The sequence below is a fragment of the Brassica napus genome, chromosome C4, assembly GCF_020379485.1.
Source record: "Brassica napus cultivar Da-Ae chromosome C4, Da-Ae, whole genome shotgun sequence".
In the NCBI taxonomy this organism is placed as follows: Eukaryota; Viridiplantae; Streptophyta; class Magnoliopsida; order Brassicales; family Brassicaceae; genus Brassica; species Brassica napus.
The window spans coordinates 11,747,721-11,767,088 of NC_063447.1; the positions used below are offsets into that span (position 1 = coordinate 11,747,721).

General features: G+C 35.4%; 3 protein-coding genes and 1 long non-coding RNA gene across 5 annotated transcripts; 3 read left to right on the forward strand and 1 right to left on the reverse strand.

Annotated features, from left to right (window-relative positions):
* The first annotated feature begins 454 nt into the window (after window positions 1-454).
* Window positions 455-4,346, forward strand: LOC106454718 (probable indole-3-pyruvate monooxygenase YUCCA7). Its single transcript, XM_013896834.3, has 3 exons — window positions 455-2,133; window positions 2,361-2,732; window positions 2,939-4,346. Exons 1-3 carry the CDS (start codon window positions 1,420-1,422, stop codon window positions 3,161-3,163), a joined length of 1,311 nt encoding a protein of 436 aa, XP_013752288.1. The 5' UTR covers window positions 455-1,419; the 3' UTR covers window positions 3,164-4,346.
* Window positions 4,347-4,460: 114 nt separating this feature from the next.
* On the forward strand, window positions 4,461-8,264 carry LOC106451144 (chaperonin CPN60-like 1, mitochondrial). The gene is made up of 17 exons (XM_013893005.3): window positions 4,461-4,686; window positions 4,901-4,925; window positions 5,013-5,144; window positions 5,266-5,425; window positions 5,535-5,806; window positions 5,896-6,000; window positions 6,085-6,171; window positions 6,283-6,372; window positions 6,470-6,550; window positions 6,649-6,717; window positions 6,797-6,874; window positions 6,993-7,088; window positions 7,182-7,281; window positions 7,368-7,471; window positions 7,557-7,662; window positions 7,752-7,830; window positions 7,930-8,264. Exons 1-17 carry the CDS (start codon window positions 4,649-4,651, stop codon window positions 8,066-8,068), a joined length of 1,761 nt encoding a protein of 586 aa, XP_013748459.1. The 5' UTR covers window positions 4,461-4,648; the 3' UTR covers window positions 8,069-8,264.
* LOC106363314 (putative F-box protein At2g33190) lies at window positions 8,127-10,777 on the reverse strand. Its single transcript, XM_048753635.1, has one exon. The coding sequence runs from the start codon at window positions 10,233-10,235 to the stop codon at window positions 9,117-9,119; it is 1,119 nt and encodes a 372-aa protein (XP_048609592.1). The 5' UTR covers window positions 10,236-10,777; the 3' UTR covers window positions 8,127-9,116.
* Window positions 10,778-17,823: 7,046 nt separating this feature from the next.
* LOC106454717 lies at window positions 17,824-19,267 on the forward strand. 2 transcript variants are annotated; one of them, XR_007322011.1, is made up of 2 exons: window positions 17,824-18,653; window positions 18,799-19,267. It is a non-coding gene; the product is annotated as an uncharacterized LOC106454717 (long non-coding RNA). The 2 variants fall into 2 exon arrangements; XR_001290001.3 differs by having other exon boundaries at window positions 17,824-18,346.
* The last annotated feature ends 101 nt before the right edge of the window (window positions 19,268-19,368 follow it).

Consider the following 19,368-nt stretch of genomic DNA (forward strand, 5'->3'; position numbering starts at 1 on the left):
TATTCATTCTAAATATTGGTGGCTCAACTAGTGAAAGACGTTATTTTACAGTTGTCGATTATAAAATCAATTTATTTTTTTGGTATTACATAGGTTTGCTTCTTATTAAACCGTTGTCTATAGTAAAAATAAGAAAACATCGATCTCCAATCTACTACATTCGAAATGTCTCTCTAAAGTTTTAGTTGCAAACCCACACAATCAGAAAAATATCTAAGGGAAAATAAGACGCGAAAACTAAGCTTCTTACATCATCTCAAGAGAAAAACTATGTTTACAAATTTTTTAAAAGAAAATAACCATAAAAACCTTAAACTTTCAAATTAAAACAAAAAAAACTTTGAACTCACGTGTGAACAAAAAATGCTTCAACTTTTAAATATTAGTTTTAACTCTCATTTTTTTGTTGACTAGACCATTTTAGAAACTTGAAAAATCAACTGTTAAACCCGTAAACGTATGTTAACTCGCTAAACGACGTCGTTTTAAAAACCGATTAAACATTAATGAAATGATGTCGTTTTACATCTGTAAACATTTAAATCATCCCCGCTTTCACGAAACCTAAATTTTCTAATTTTTTAATTCCTCAGTCTTCTCAAAACTGATAGCCATTGATAATGCAAAAGATGGCTAGAAAGATGGGGTATTTCGGGTTCGTCGTAGTGAGAGATCTTAAGTGGAAAATGTTAGGGAAGCTACAATTTAATAAAGTCGGTGAAGAAGGTGATAATGAAAATGATAGTGAGACTAATGAGAATAATAATGAGACTGAGAATAATAATGAGGCTGAGAATAATGGTATTGGTGTCGAAGACAAATTTTAAGTAGTAACTAGTAAATTAACAAACGTTTATGGTTTAATAGTTGACTTTCCGAGTTTTTAAAATGGTTGAGTCAACAAAAAATGAGTGTTAAAATGACCAACATTTAAAAATTGGAGTTTTTTTTGGGTTCAAACACGAGTTGAAGGACCTTTTGCTTTAATTTGAAAGTTGAGGATTTTATTGGCTGTTTTCTCCTCTTTTTGATAAAAAATTGTGACATGAATAATCAACCATACAGTATTATTATAAGTTGATCTCAAACGAGATTCTATAAAAGTTGAAAGGAACCGAAATAATTCAGTAAGGAAATGGCAACAACCTCAATGTAATAGTTTTCTATGAATTTCATTCTTAAGCCGCTGCAAGCTTATCATTTGAAGATTTTTGAAGTTAAACTAAAAGACTATACTAATCAAGTTTTTTTTTTATTTGTATATTCGAATACAAAAGGCCAAATTGCTTGAAACTCTCCTCTATTTAAACTCTTTATCCTCAATCCAAATAGACACAAACCAAATCCACATCTTTTCTTGCCCTAAAACTCGTCCCCCAAACAAGACAAGTATATATAACACTAAACACTCCCAAAAAGATGTGTACTAACCAGAACACAAATTGTGTCAGCATCTCAAGTATGCTTCCAAACTTCACCCCGAAGGAAGACGACATGTTCTCCCGGCGTTGCATCTGGGTTAACGGGCCGGTAATCGTCGGGGCCGGTCCATCGGGCCTAGCTGTTGCCGCCAGCCTAAAACGCCAAGAAGTTCCTTATATAATCCTCGAGCGAGCTAACTGCATAGCCTCTCTGTCGCAAAACAGAACATATGATCGTCTCAAGCTTCATCTTCCCAAACAATTCTGTCAATTACCCAATCTACCCTTCCCCGATGACTTCCCGGAATATCCAACGAAGTATCAGTTTATTCAGTACCTTGAGTCATATGCTACCCACTTTGATATCCAACCTAAGTTCAACGAGACTGTACAGTCAGCTAAATACGACAAGAGGTTTGGGCTGTGGAGGGTCAAGACTGTTTCGAGGAAGGGGCTGCTTAGTTCTTGTGAGTTCGAGTATATTTGCAGGTGGCTGGTGGTGGCAACGGGAGAAAATGCTGAGAAAGTGGTTCCAGAGTTTGAGGGTTTAGAGGATTTTTGTGGTGATGTTCTTCACGCTAGTGATTATAAATCCGGCGAAATGTACCGTGGAAAACGAGTTCTGGTTGTTGGATGTGGAAACTCCGGCATGGAGGTCTCTCTTGATCTATACAACCACGATGCAAGTCCATCAATGGTCGTTCGTAGCTCTGTAAGTAAAAATAAAATAAAAATCAGTAAATAAAACCTCTAGACCATGCACATCTAATTTATACTATTTATCAAAAATAATAATATTTTAATATAATTTTTGAAACACATGTTTTATCAAAATATTATTATTTTGTTGAGAAATTTTAGCTGAGAGATTTCCAACATAGATGCAAGTTGGCTCTCACTTCTCAGTATTTACTCTGTTGTTTTTATCTGATGGAATAGGTCCATGTGTTGCCGAGAGAGATTCTTGGAAAGTCTACATTTGAAATAGGTGTAACAATGATGAAATGGATGCCGGTTTGGCTCGTGGATAAGACTCTGCTCCTTGTCACCAGGTTAAGTCTGGGGAATACGGATAAGTACGGCCTTAAGAGGCCGGAACTTGGACCGTTAGAGCTGAAGAACACCGTTGGTAAAACTCCAGTTCTAGATGTCGGAGCCTTTTCTAAAATCAAATCAGGAAAGATCAAAATCGTTCCGGGAATCGTCAAGTTTGAGCCCGGGAAGGTTGAGCTAGTGGATGGCCGAGTTTTGGGGATAGATTCAGTCGTTCTTGCGACTGGTTACAGAAGCAATGTCCCTTCATGGCTTAAGGTAGACAAAACATAAACATTATATTTTCTAAAAAAAACATAAACATTATATTATTCTAAGTTTGTCCCAAAAGATTAAAATGTTTGGAATGTTATATGATTAATATGTTCATGGGAGAAAATTACCGTTAGTGACAGCTGAGAGACGTTTGATTGGTATGGAATATTTTAAATACTAAAAGTGTTGTTTGGTGTATTGTTATGAAGGAGAACGACTTGGCGGAGATTGGGATAGAGAAAAACTCGTTTCCAAAAGGGTGGAAAGGGGAGGCTGGATTGTATGCGGTGGGGTTCACGAGAAGAGGACTCTCAGGTGCGTCGCTTGATGCCATAAGTGTGGCTCATGATATTGCTAATGCGTGGAAAGAAGAAACTAAGCAACAGATTAAATCTGTGGCTGCTCGTCACCGTCGTTGTATCTCACAGTTTTGAATTTTAACCAATTAAGAGGTTAAAAATGGGAGAAAAGAGACAGCTGAAAGTGTTTTCTGATGTAAAAAAAAAGGAAAAAAAAGAAGATAATTGCTAAAGCCCACTCCCTGGAAGAAACCCACACCAAAATAAATAATTGTAAAAACATCGCATTTTGGGGGGTTTCTTTTGTTGTAAGGAAGATGTGGCTTCTCATTTCTATATTGTTTTTTTTTTTGAACGACCTCATTTCTATATTGTATTTCTATATTGTATACTCTTACATTTCGACTTATCTTCTGTTGGTAATGTGTTTGATTAGTTGTTATCATATTTGCAGATATAAAAGTCCCTTTTATTTGAAAACATTTCTACCGTTGGAGTCTTTGAGAGTACTGTCCTAGAAAGTATTAAAACTTGATTAGATAATATGAACAAGATCCATGCCAAAATTCAGTTTGGCCATTGACAAAGAGATATAAATAAAGGCAGGTGTGAATGAAACAAAACAAGAATACATTCCTCAATACATGAAATGTGTATGCATCATTTTTCTTAGTATACAATGAGAAGTAACATAGATAAAAAGAAGAGTTCTAAGACCATGATTAACGCCGTTCCTTATAGGGTTCTTAATGTATTTTTTTTTTTAAATTAGAGAATAATAGAGGAGACGTTTCTTAGTTAGGAGTTACAAGAAACGTCTCTTATGAGTCTCTTCTTCCTCCATTGAAGCTTGCTTCCGATTCGATTTGAAACCATGGCCGCTGTATCCTCGCAATCTCTTCCCCAATTTAGCTTCTTCCTCATCAGTCGATTCAGCTCCAGAGAGATGTCACCGAGATCCAAAAGGACAGGGATCATCGCAGTCAAGTGCGGGATGACGACGCTCTGGGATAAATGGGGAGCTAGGGTTCCGGTTTCGATCCTCTGGGTTGATGACAACATCGTCTCTCAGGTCAAAACCGTTGAGAAAGAATCAACATCTTCAACATCTTCTGGTAAATGACAATTCTCATAAATAGACAATTTTCAAGTTTTGGTCACAAAAGTAGACCACAAGGAAGAAAGTGACCAAAATGTTTTATTTAATAGGTAAAAAAATCCTTATACCCTAAAAAAAAAAATTATAGTTTTAGATTATACGCTTTCAAATTCGAATTTTTTTATAAATTTTTTTTTTCGATTTTTTTTTAATTGTTGTTTCAAACTTTCATTTTTTAATTCGAAAATACTTTTTGATTTTTTAATATACTTTAGTACTGGGCCTCAAAAGCCGCCTCAAAAGGCCCACAAAAATTCGAGCCGGATCCAAATCGGATGCTAAAGCTCTCGTGTCAATGAGCTTGGAGAAAACGCAAAACCCTAAACCCTAGTCTACTTCTAGAATCTTCGCTCTACTTAATTTCTCCTCCTTTCTGCGAGTTGCGAATTGTCAATTTAGCTCCTTTCCGATCTGTTCTGAAGCCACTGTAATCCTCTCTGATTGATTGACAATCTATCACCATGTATAGGCTCGTCTCCAGCGTTGCTTCGAAAGCTAGGTCAGATCTATTCGCCTCATTGAATTCGATTTAAATGCTGTTTATTTTTTGAATTTTGTTTCCTGTTCGTTTCTCGGAGATCCGATCATTGCGAGTTTAGTTCTGATTTTCCGATTTTCGATCAAATTGTTACCAGAACTCGCATTAAATTGAATTTATTAAAGTTAGTTTCATTTTATTGATATGGTTTATTTATCTTCCTTTCATTTAACAGAGTCGCCAGAAACTGTACAACTCAGGTTCGTATTCTTCGTTCCGTATCTAGTTATGCTGTTCTAGCTAGTCGTGGGTTTGTATGTATTGATGTGTGTTCTGTGTGATGTTAGATTGGAAGCAGACTCAGTGCCACTAGGAACTATGCAGCAAAAGACATAAAGTTCGGTGTTGAAGGTCGTGCTTTGATGCTTAGAGGTGTCGAGGAGCTTGCTGATGCTGTTCAAGTCACTATGGGACCCAAGGTATACACTTTTTTTTTACTTGTTTTAGATCTAAATTCAATATAACACCCTTGTGTATCGTGAATTGTCTGTTTTTGATTACCCCTCGATGGTGTTTAATATAAAAGTTTTATCCTTTAAGGGTCGTAATGTCATCATCGAACAAAGCTGGGGTGCGCCAAAGGTGACCAAGGATGGTGTTACTGTCGCCAAGAGCATTGAGTTCAAGGACAGAGTCAAGAACGTTGGTGCTAGTCTTGTCAAACAGGTTGCTAACGCCACAAATGATGTAGCTGGTGATGGTAAGTGTGAACTATTCATTGTATTTGAAAATACGTTTTTTTTTTTGTTAGTCTCATATTATAAGTCTCATATTAATTGTTGTTTTTTGTATTCCGAAAAAAAAAACAGGAACAACCTGTGCTACGGTTCTTACTCGAGCTATCTTCACGGAAGGTTGTAAATCGGTTGCTGCTGGAATGAATGCAATGGACCTAAGGCGTGGAATCAAATTGGCTGTTGATACTGTCGTCACGAACTTGAAGAGCCGAGCACGCATGATTAGCACTTCTGAGGAAATCGCTCAAGTTGGGACAATATCAGCTAATGGAGATAGAGAAATTGGTGAACTGATTGCAAAGGCTATGGAAAGTGTTGGCAAAGAGGGAGTGATCACAATTCAGGTGAGCTAATTTTTGATTCTTAAATGTTTTTAAAACTAGTTTGCTTATTTCTTATTGTGACTGACTTATGCTATCATCTCTTGATACAGGATGGAAAGACCTTGTTTAACGAGCTTGAGGTTGTTGAGGGTATGAAGATCGACAGGGGGTACATTTCCCCGTACTTTATTACAAACCAGAAGAACCAAAAATGTGTAAGAATCCCGATCTTACCCTGTTGCTTTATCAATATAAATGAACTTCGGAATTGATTTGTTGTGCATGGATATGTCTTGCAGGAACTTGAAGATCCTCTCATTCTCATCCACGAGAAGAAAATCTCTAATTTAAATTCTATTGTGAAGGTCTTAGAACTGGCTCTCAAGGTATAAACGATTTGGTCATTTCTTGAATGTTAATTACATTTGCTGATATACTCATTAAAGTTAGTTTTGTATCTAAAGATCTATATCTATTTTCTCTTCCTTTGTTTTTAGAAGCAAAGGCCATTGCTGATTGTTGCGGAGGATTTGGATAGCGAGGCTCTTGCCGTGCTAATTCTAAACAAACTTCGTGCTGGAATCAAGGTTTTCATTTTCAGCCTTTTGTCATGTCTTTTTTTTCTTACTATGTATTATTACATTTTCATTTGCTTGGATTGATGTAAATGCCATTACATTATAGGTCTGTGCTGTGAAGGCCCCTGGTTTTGGAGAAAACCGAAAGGCCAACTTACAGGATCTAGCTATCCTCACCGGAGCCCAGGCAAGCACATATTTACTATTTTACTACATGCGTAGACAAACACTGCTCAAACTAATTGCATGAGGTATAAAATTCCTTTGATGATTTTAATTTCACAGGTAATTACAGAAGAGCTAGGTATGAATCTCGAGAAAGTGGACCTCAGCATGTTTGGAAACTGCAAAAAGGTTTGTTTGGCCCAATTCCCTTTGGCTTGTTCTCCTTTTCCATTTATATCATACGGATTTTGCATTTGTTTGTGAACAGATAACTGTATCCAAAGACGACACTGTTTTCCTTGATGGTGCTGGTGACAAGAAATCAATTAGCGAACGATGTGAACAGGTTGGTTTACACTTCTCGTATGTTTTATCATGCAGGAGAGTCAGGGATCTTCCTTGACTCTTTTCCCCAACTGGTAAGGATGTTATATGTATGTACTAACTCTAAATAAATCACACAGATACGATCCATGGTTGAAGCTAGCGAATCTGACTATGACAAGGAGAAGTTACAAGAAAGGTTGGCTAAGCTTTCTGGAGGTGTTGCTGTACTAAAGGTAACGAAACTGTTCTCTTAACGTTTCTGTTGAGAGCACACTAATGGACTGAATATTTACTGGTCGGATGAATTTTATATGGTGGGCTTGTAGATTGGAGGAGCGAGTGAGTCAGAAGTTGGCGAAAAGAAGGATAGAGTAACTGATGCTCTAAATGCCACCAAAGCAGCGGTAGAAGAGGGTATTGTTCCAGGTAAAAAAATCATTCTGAATCCTATAAGATAAACTTTGTTTAAGTTCGTGAGACATAAATTACATTACTTTTGTGTGGAATTACAGGTGGTGGTGTTGCTCTTTTGTACGCGTCAAAAGAGCTCGAGAAGCTTTCCACAGCTAACTTTGATCAGAAAATCGGTGTCCAAATCATCCAAAACGCTCTCAAGGTTTTTCTCTCACCATAATTTTCTTAATCTCCAGTATAAACAGCTTCCAGAATCTTAAAACATACAAAATCTTTCTTTGATGCAGACACCTGTTTACACGATTGCATCCAACGCTGGAGTAGAGGGTGCAGTCGTCGTAGGCAAGCTTTTGGAATCAGATGATCCCGACCTCGGTTACGATGCTGCTAAAGGTCTCACAGTTTATAAGCATTTTCTACTTGCTTGGTCTCCACCTTGTTATTTCGCTATATACTCAACTATCTTGTATTTTATATTCCAGGAGAGTACGTTGATATGGTGAAGTCTGGTATTATCGACCCTGTGAAAGTGATCAGAACCGCATTGGTTGATGCTGCAAGGTACACCAAGTTTGAGAATTTATAGTCAACTTTTGAGTTAGTTGCAATGTTTTTTTTTTCTCTTTCTAATCTTTGTTATTGGTTTGTTCTATTGGTTAGTGTCGCATCTTTGTTGACAACGACGGAAGCAGTTGTGACTGATATTCCAACTAAAGAGGATGCGTCTCCAGCTATGGGCGGTGGTGGCGGCATGGGCGGTATGGGAGGTATGGGCGGTATGGGAGGAATGGGTTTCTGATGAGAAACAAACATGCTAGCTTTAGGTTACTTTTGGAAAATGTTGTGAGATTATATGATTGCTTCATCCACGAGCCAATAGTGGATCCTTTTTTCTATCATGATTGGAAGAGAGAGAGAGACCTTAAGATTCTTACATGATTTCTTGATTCCCGATTAACAATCAATTTATAAAATAAAATAAAATTTTAAATTAAGTTGTTTGATGATATAGATTCATAATAGTCTTTTGTTTGATCATAAGCTTGTAGTAGTCTTTTGTTTGGTCAACACGTCACCCCAAGAGTATCTAGTGTGTTAGTAATCGCTACAATTTCTTCCACGCATGTTTCGCATCCAGGATCTCATTAGCGGAATCTCTACGTAAATCAATAATCTCAACGTAATAATCAGATGTATACGCATAAAGCTTGTTGACCTACACCGTGTGCTTTCAAGATTACACCATTAGTCATCTCCTTTCCCGTATGAGAAATGTTGTTTGCAACTCCAGGCTACAACATAATCTCCTGTTCAGAACAAGCAAATCAGCTGTCCAAGAAGCTGTGAAGATGGGGTAAGTATATAAACTGATGATCTTTGCAGTGGTTATAGTCACTGTCCCGCGGGCTGCCAGATTAACCGCTAAGAACATGCGGGGCGGGCATGGACAATTGAATTTGATGACAGCAGCGGGATGGGCCACCTGGACGCGGGATGGCCCGTTTGACATCTTTCTCTCGTTCATACCGAACACAAGCCGATATAATGGAGAAGAGGTTACACTACTACGCTCGCTAAAACGTTCCCACTGGTCTTTACTTTGGAAGCTAGCTTGACAAAGAAGCAATAACTATATCGATGAAAGGTTGATCCTTTCGCGAGTAACACATTCAAATGCTACAAATCTAAACAATAATCAACAATAAAGAGCCAATTGCCACAACTATCCATAATAAAACATACTTAAGGTCAAATTTTCGATAAACCTTAAAACCAAAGACTTGATGATAAAAAGAGAAAAGAGAGTTATATGGACTTGAGTTACACGTAAAGTCGATAATTAAAGACTAAGTTTGTCCTGGAACAAACCAGTAAATCTTGGAAGACCAATCATCTAATCTTGTATGCCAAGTGATTGTTCTTGTTGCAAGATCAAACACACCAGAACTTGCTTCCCTCCTCGTCCCAAGATAATTATCAGACAAATGATCATCATCAAGAAAACATATTGAACCACTCTTGATTCCTCTATCTTTAACCGGTCCTCTTATTGTAACCCCATGACCAAAAATCAACATCTCATCACCCAAAGACTCTACTCTTTCCCATTCTCCAACCTCAAGATTCAGCTTACAAATGCAAAACTTTCTGTTTAACTCTTTCAAGCTCAGAACGATCAGAACCTCTCCTGAGTTTGCTATAACAATCCTCATCTTATATATCGTATCAACGAAGGGAAAAGGATGATTAAGATAATGGTTTCCTTCTATGGTATCTTTAGGACAATCTCCAGAGAAATCAAGAACGTTGATGTAATGATCAAAGGTGTAGACATAAAGCTTGTTGTCTTTATAAGCCATGTCTTCACACTGTGTGCATGTAATACGCCATCCTTTATCACCATCATTTGCTATTTTCTTGTATGAGAAAATATAGAACTGTTTGATAGCCCATGCGACGACGAAATCTCCATTTTTCTCGTTTATCCACAAGACAGCCGTCTTTGAGAACTTAAAATCGTCCCAACTCACAAGAAACTTGGTGCCGTAGAGCTCAAGGAAGCATTCAAATAGATCGTTTCGTACGAATCTATAAGGACTATCACCAAGTGATGAATCTAATGAAGGAACACTGATTGTTTCGCTAGTAAACACATTCAAGAGATGGAAATGTAGACAAGGATTTACGAGTAGAAGCCAGTTGCTGTAACTGGCGAGACAATGGACTTCGGACAAGTCGATTCCAAGAAGGTTTTTGTGGTAGACTTTATCTTGAATGGGATCATACAAAAGAGAGTTCTGACCTTGTAATACGATTCGCCATGGATAGAGAGGACACGTTCTTGAAACGGCGTACCAGTTTGAGCAAACGGTTTTGGCTCGATGAAAATCCAAAGAGCTCAAGCTTTCGAAGATTGATCGTAATAGATCAGGGCAGAGCTTAGACCAATCAACGTTTCTAGACATTATTGTGTATTGGATATTCTGGAGGCTGCGGCTAACTTAGGGCTTTTGTTTCTTGTGTGAACTAATGGATTCATACATGTTCGGAGATTCTGTTTCAATAAGATCTTTGACTTACCCTATATAGGACACTCATACTACCACTTTTTTACACTAACTACTTTTACCATCATTTTTAACGAAGGATAAAAGACACTTATGTAGGATTCACTAATTTAGACTTAGTTTTCCCGCTACCACCCGCAAACGCAGCTTTTGCGGTTGGTAGCGGTTGTTGGGGTTTTGCAATAATCGCTTAAACCGCTCCAAACCGCTCCAAACCTCATAAATTTAAAAGTTGGTTCCAGCTAACGTTTGCGGTTGCGGGCGGTTGTGGGAGGATATTTTTTTTCCTTTTTCTAAAAACAATATAAATACATAAATAAAAATAAAAATAAAAAATTTAAAATAGAATTATAAAAATACTAAAATATATCTATTATATTTTATTAATATTATATATTTTTAAAATAAAAATATTTTCTATAATTTTTAAAAATTTAAAACTAAAACTTTCTAAATATAATTTTTAAATTTATTATAATATTATGATTTTTGATATTTTTATAATTATATAAATTGTAAATATTGTTAATTTATTATTTAACTACTGCTGCATTTGATAGTTAACCAGTCATAAGTATCCCGCAAACGCAATAATTTTTAATCGCAGAACTAGTCATACAAATCTCTTAAAACCGCTAGAAACCGCAACTACTCGCACCCGCAAACTTCCGCAATCACAACCGCAACCGCTGCGTTTGAACCAGTCAAGCCCTTAGGGCCTGACTTGTAGGGCTTGACTTGTTTTCTCGCTACGACCCGCAGACGCAGTTTTCGGTTGGTAGCGGTTGAAAGCGTTTCGAAACAATCATACAAACCGCTACAAATCGCTCCAAACCGCTCCGAACCTCTTAAAATCAAAAGCTGGTTCCAGCTAGCGTTTGCGGTTGGAACGGTTGCGGGTGGAAAAATAAATATAAAACTATTTTCAAACATATTTTAAAATTTTAAAATAGAAATATTATAAATAAAAATATATACATATTTTATATATTAATTAAAATTCACAAACAATATCATAATTTGTTTTATAAGAACTTTAAACTAACTATTAATTAGAATTTTTAAACATTTATATACACACATATATAAAGATATACACATATATAAAACGAAATAAAATATTTTTTAATATAAATTTTCAAAACAAATTTAATTAAAATTATAATTTTCAACTAATTTAAAATTTTCATAAATAAAAATAATATTTGTATTAATCATATTATATTTATAATTATTATATTTTATTACAATAGTATGTTTTTTATATTTTTATAATGTTATAATATGTTAATATAGGTAATTTATTATTAAAACGCTGCAATACCTTATAATCAACCAGTCACAAATATTCCGCAAACGCAACAATTTTCAAATGTTGTACCAGTCATACAAAACACTTAATAACGCTTGAAATCGCAACCACCCGCATCCGCAAACTCCTGCACCCGCAACCGTAACCGCTGCGTTTAAACCAGTCAGACCCTTTGAATTTAGAGTTGAATGGTGAGGTAGGATTTTTGGAATGTAGAATTTAGGATTCTAATAAATATATAAATAAATACATATAAAAATATAAAAAAAATTTGTAAAACAGTTTCAAACATAAATTTCGAATTTCAAAAATAAATTTTGAAAAAAATAGAAAATAAATTTCAAAAAAAAAAAATTATAAAAAAGTTCGAATTTGAAAAAGCATAATTTGAAAATATAAAAAAAATATCATTTTTTATTTTTATTTATTTAAATAATGATTTATTATATATATATATATATAAAAGAGTATTTTTCCACTTAATGAAAAATGTATTTTTGAAAATGTCATTTTAGTGGTGGTAAAGATGAAAAGTGGTACCATAAAAGTGGTAAACATGAAATTTTTCCTATATTTCTTCATTTTTGCAGTTTTGCTTATCAATTTTGGACTATATTGTTTATTCTTCCTATAAACACTTCTTAACATAAGAAAAATAATTAAAGGGTGAACATAATTACAATTTTATTTTTTTATTTTATTTTCCAAATTGAGTTCATTAGAAAAATACAACAGTTTATATATTATTTAGCTTAATTCATTTTTATTTTCATTTTATTGGAGTAAAATTTGATTTAGTTTGAAAACTATATATTATTTAACTTATATTTTTTATTGAAATACAGTAGAACCTCTATAAATTAATAATGTTGAGACTTTGAAATTTTATTAGTTTATAGAGATATTACTTTACAAAAGTTTTCTTATTTAGATTTTTTATTTTAAGATATATCTATTCTAAGATAAGAAAAATATTTGATTTTAGTGTATAGATATTAATTGTTATTTTTTGAAATTAAATGTGATTTTCGATATAATATTAATAAATCTTATCAAAAATATACTAAGTGTTAAGAAAATATAAAGATAATTTCATTGTGAATATAAAACAAACAATATAATAATAGGTACTTAGTTATATAAAATATGTATACATATAAATTATTTATTTATAATTTTAATGAGACCATATATTTACATAGAATTTTCTAAAAAAATATTATCTTATTATTTTATCGATTTGTGTGAAATTTTGAACTGGTCCAAGTGGGGACCGATAAAATTTATTAATTTATAGAGATTATTAATTTATCGAGTATTAATTTATTAAGGTTCTACTGTATATTGAGTTTTACTCATGGGTTGTTGGCTAATTGTATATCATGATAATAACAAATAAGTTAACAAATAATTTTTGGGGTTAAATTTAACAGTATTTTGTTAACAAATACTATTGAAAGCAAATTTTATTTATTTTAAATTGGGCTTCGGTAATGCAGGAATTGTTTTTTTTTTTATAATGGATCCATTTAGGTCAAGCAAACAGATGTACAATTGCTCAACCGTCCATGTAAACAAGATTTATGGGTCCCGACTCCCAATAATATAGGAACTAATGGGGGCGGGGGGGAGGTTACCATTAATATTCGATAATAGGTAGAAATATGTAAGATTAACGGTGTTATAAACCATCTAGCGATCGACCAATTTATCAGCCCGTGTAACAAGACAGGCCAAACCTATCTGCAAGATCATACTGGCGCCTATCTACTCTTGTGTTTATCTACATTATAGTTGGTGTTTATCTTACGTATTACTAGTCATTATCTAGTTAATGATAAGTACGATCTCATGTTGATCCAGTACTTAGACTGTCATTACCATATGTATATAAAGACCAGTTGGTCGACCTAATAATACACACAAGTTCCCCTCTTCATTCACAACACGTTATCAGCACGACCTTGTCTCTAAACCCTTCCAAAAATCCACCACCCATAAATCAGAAACCAAACGATATCTTGCTATTTTCCGGCGACTCCTAAAGCTCTTCCAGTCGCCTCCTTTTCTCTCTGTCAGCAACCAGCAGCAGCTCTCTCTCCTCACAGACCGTTCAACTCATCACAAAAGGTTCAGGTATCTTCAGAAAACTCAAAACAAAACCAAAAAGGATTTAAACCCTCAGCCGCATACATACAGCTACATCTAGCCGTATGTCTTTGCAGAATAAAATCTAAAACCCTAATCTATTTTCAAAGCTTAAATCTCGTCTTGTTTCACCCTGTTTAAGCTTGTTTGATTTTTTTTTTAATCTTCCTGATGTGAGTTAATTGCTAGAACTTTTTAGGTTGACAATTACACCAATTTTTTTTTACATATTCGACTGCTGCATCAACTTAATCTGACTGTTTGCTTGCATTAGAAACTTGTTCTTGAATGTTTAAAGTCTTTCTCTAATATTTTGAAATCGACTAGAACCTGTCTCAAATTTGAAAGAATTTTTTTTAATATTTTTAAGATAAATCCAATTTTTCTTATAGATAAATCTGAAAATTTTAAAGATAAATCCGATTTTTTTGATAAATCCGACTGAAAACAATATATTATATATTTTAATTCGATTTTCCTATTTTTTTAAAAAAAACCTTATATCTTTATCTTAAATAAAAAAATAGGATTTTCAGCATTTATCAGAAAATATCGATTTATTTTTTTCCTAATCCTACTAGGAATAGGAATTTCTAGTATTTATCTGAAAATAAATAAATTTCGGATTATTACTGATATACTAGCATTATCAAATCATTATATTTAATCTGATAAATATCGAAAACAAATAAAAGTAAGAAATGATTGCATTTTTTTTTAAAATGTATACTAATCTGATTTCATGCATGGATTTTACTTTATCTCGATTTTGTATAGGTTTAACTTTACCTTCCTGCATATCACATGAAATCATCTGATTAGGATAGATCATTCATACTGATTAGTTTACTTTCATGTCGAAAATTGATAAAACTGATCAGATTTCATGCAATGGATTTAACTTTATCCTAGATGTATAGGTTTAACTTTACCTTCCTGCATATACATGAAATCGTTTGGATCATTGAAAAAAAAATATTGTTATTTACTTGCATTGCTTGTATCCGACTGAAAGAGTATGTGAATGATCCGATTATTTTCTTACTAATGAGCATTCTGTAGCACATGTCCATACTCAGAATGGCCTGGCTGAATCCTTTATAAAACGGATCCAGCTGATTGCCCGGCCACCCTTAATGAATACCAAACTCCCAGTATCAGCTTGGGGACATGCAGTACTACATGCAGCTGAGCTAATTCGCATCAGGCCATCTAGTGAGCACAAATACTCGCCATCCCAACTACTAACGGGTCATGAGCCAGATATATCCCATCTAAGAGTTTTTGGATGTGCCGTCCAAGTGCCTATAGAACCACCACAGAGAACAAAGATGGGACCTCAGAGGAGGATGGGAGTATATGTTGGATACAATTCCCCTTCTATTATTAAGTACCTAGAGCCAACAACAGGTGATTTGTTTAAGGCCAGGTTCGCGGATTGTCATTTTGATGAATCCCAGTATCCAGCATTAGGGGGAGATTATGGTAAGCTGGTACATGATATAAAATGGAATCAAACATCCTTAACATGGCAGGATCCTCGGACTAGAGATTGTGATCTAGAAGTCCGGAAGATTATATATCTTCAAGAGCTAGCTAACAAATTGCCAGATTCCTTTGCTGACCCAAATAGAGTAACCAAGTCATACATACCAGCTGCAAATGCACCAATAAGACTTGATGTCCGTGATGGACATAATCAGGCTGCTACTACGTCTAAACCACAATTGAAACGTGGTAGACCAGTAGGTTCCAAAGACAAAGAAGTTCGGAAAAGAAAGAGTGCAAAGAAATCCGACAAAGTGGAAACTCTAGACATGGAAAAGGAAACTCATGTACCACCAAAAGATACTTGGGACGCTAAGAATCAAGGTAATGAAGTTCCTGACAATAATGAGATCTCAATAAATTATATCATGTCTGGAAGGAAATGGAACAGAAAACATGTCGACATGAATGATATATTTGCTTATAATGTAGCAGTCGAATTGATGGATAATAAGGATCTAGAACCCACATCTATACTAGAATGTATGCAACGACCAGATTGGTTGAAATGGAAAGAAGCCATTAATGTGGAGTTAGAATCACTGAAAAAGAGAGGAGTGTTTGGACAGATCATCCGGACACCTCACAACATAAAACCAGTGGGATACAAATGGGTTTTTGTGAGAAAAAGAAATGAGAAAGGAGAAGTTGTGAGATATAAAGTACGACTTGTTGCACAAGGATTCTCACAAAGACCAGGAATAGATTATGAGGAAACTTATTCCCCTGTGGTGGATGCTACGACCTTAAGATTTCTAATAAGTCTGGCTGTAAGAGAAGGTCTTGATATGCGGTTAATGGATGTTGTAACTGCCTACTTATATGGTCCACTGGATAATGAGATATACATGAAAATTCCAGATGGTATTGAATTGAAAAACAAAGAGAGTTCTCGAGAACAACATTGTATCAGATTGAACAAGTCTCTTTATGGATTAAAGCAATCAGGTCGAATGTGGTACAATAGACTGTCTGAATATCTTCTGAAAGAAGGATACAAAAACGACCAGATCTGCCCATGCATATTCATAAAGAAGTTCAATAAGGGTTTTGTAATCATTGCAGTATATGTAGATGATTTAAATATCCTAGGAACCTCTTGAGAAATTTCCCAAACTGTTGAATATCTCAAGAAAGAATTTGAGATGAAAGATCTTGGAATAACAAAGTTTTGTTTGGGATTGCAACTTGAGTATATGAAAGATGGAATTCTTGTGCATCAAAAGGCATATACAGAAAAAGTACTCAAAAGATTTAATATGGACCAGTCTCACCCATTGACTAGCCCCATGGTTGTGAGAAGTCTTGGTCCGGAAACTGACCCATTTGGTCCGGACACTGACCCATTTGGTCCGAAGAAGAAAACTGAGGAAGTCCTTGGTCCCGAAGTGCCTTATCTCAGTGCCATAGGAGCTCTGATGTATTTAGCTGGCCACACACGACCAGACATCAGCTTTGCTGTGAACTTACTTTCTTGGTTCAGCTCCTGTCCGACCCAAAGGCACTGGAACGGGATTAAACATATACTTCGTTACCTACAAGGAACGAAAGACTTGGGTCTTATGTTTACTGACAAATCCAAGGAAGATTTAGTTGGTTTTGCTGATGCAGGTTATCTCTCTGATCCACATTATGCTAGATCTCAGACTGGTTATGTTTTTACACACGGTGGGACAGCTATATCCTGGCGGTCCATGAAGCAGACCATGGCAGCCACATCCTCTAACCACGCAGAAATATTAGCCATGCATGAAGCCAGCCGTGAGAGTGATGAGATCCATGACACAGCATATTCGTACCACTTGTGGTATGATCAAAGGAAAGGATCCACCGACCATCCTATACGAGGATAACACAGCATGCATCGCACAGCTTAAGGATGGATACATTAAAGGAGATAGGACAAAACATATTCTTCCTAAGTTCTTCTTTACACACGAGCTTCAGAAGGCAGGAGAGGTCCAAGTATTGCAAGTCCGTTCGAGTGAGAATTCATCCGACCTCTTCACCAAGTCACTACCAACCTCAACGTTCAAGAAGCTCATATGGAAGATAGGCATGCGTCGACTGAAGGATCTTCGGTGATGCATTCATCAGGGGGAGTTCATGTGTTGTACTCTTTTTCCTGTCTTGTTTTTCCTTTTACAACATTGGGTTTTGGGTTTGTCAAGAGAGGTTTTAATGAGGCAACATCCAAAGCATGAATGAACCTTGACCGGATGTGTCGATCAAGGGGGAGTGTTATAAACCATTTAGTGATCGACCCATTTATCAGCCCGTGTAGCAAGACAGGCCAAGCCCATCCGCAGGATCATACTGGCGCCTATTTACTCTTGTGTTTATCTACATTATAGTTGGTATTTATCTTACGTATTGCTGGTCATTATCTAGTTAAGGATAAGTACGATCTCATGTCGATCCAGTACTTAGACCGTCATTACCATATGTATATAAAGACCAGTTGGTCGACCTAATAATACACACAAGTTTCCCTCCTCATTCACAACAAACGACAGTTAGTTTATGTAAAAAATAAGTCTTTTTTTTAACACTGGATAATTATGCTATTAAAAAAATATTACAGACGATTCTACAGCCAACAATTCTACCTGCCGTATAAAAATTTATGTCTGACTGTATCACCTGAACCGTTCTATGAGATCCGCGCTTGACGGTACTCTTTGCGACATACTGCAGATCTCTTGTCAGCCTCATGTAAAAAATAAGTCTAATGGCAAAAAAAATAGAGAAATTACATATAATAACTCTAATCATATATGTAATTACTAGATTAACTCTTATATTTTTGTAATTACTAGAATAATACAGCTATCAAGCAAAAAGACATAAAAATCCTTTAGCCATTGAAAATCATTAATATAATACATGTTTTCATAAAAATAAAATAAAAATCCTTTTGTTTGTGAAAAACAGTTTTCGCCGTCCAAGACCACGAACGCTAAATCACCTTCATGCGACTTCTCCGTCATCTCTACCCAAGGTTGTAAACTTCTTCTCCGTCAAAGTGAATATCAAACCTCACAATCATCATCGGAGTTCTCTTGATTCCTTTCCAATATAACACTAACCATAAATCCTGAATCTCTACTAATCAAAGTTTTTATCCTTAGTTCACTACATCTATCGTTTGATTTCATGTTTGATTTCGAAAACCCTAATTACATAATCCATTATTCTGCCAAGAGGCTCGATTGCAACTTTCTCAGGTGTTCTTAGGTTTTCAATTGCACAGAGGCGGTATCTAGATTTGAATTGATCCTGCAAAGCCGGAAGACAAGGAAACAAATGTGATCATTTTATTTTTGAGACACTCTCTGGATCTTCTAGTTCATAACGTCAGCAGCATCTTGCTTTGGGATCTTGCTTTTTGCTTGAAGTTTCTTGTGTGTTCTTCTTTATGGAAATTTTATAATTCAGCTACTTTGGTCTCAGATTCCACTTTTTGGTGTTGAAGATGATAGAGTCAGTTTGCTTCCACCCAAGAAATTCAAGACAAAACAGGAAGGATATAAAATCAGATTTTGATTATGAGGCCAAGGTTAAGACATAGGGGATCAAATTCTCAATTTCTCTCGTGTGGGTGAAACAGACTCAAGACAGGACATGAGAAAGAGACTAAAACAAGCTCAAGACGGGACATGAGCAGGAGTGTGTTGAGATGGGGATTGAGTTTCTTCTCTATTGTAGTTGCACGGCTTGTAACATTCAAATCTTTCGCATCTTGAAATGAACAAAGGAAATCAGATACCTTATTGTTCCTAAAAGTTTATTGGCATTGTAAAAAGTTTAAATTGTAGATCTCATCAACGTCCTCTTTTGAGCACACAGTTGGTATAATAGATCACATCTGCATCTTTTTTTGTTGACACCAACGGAAAAAACAAATGCAATGTTTTTGGCTAAGCTATGATGCATTGTGATTTCTATCATTGTGAGTGGAAGAGATAGTAGGAGAAAAAACCGGTTCATTCTTTGTAGTTTTTAACTTGGGATAAAGATGAC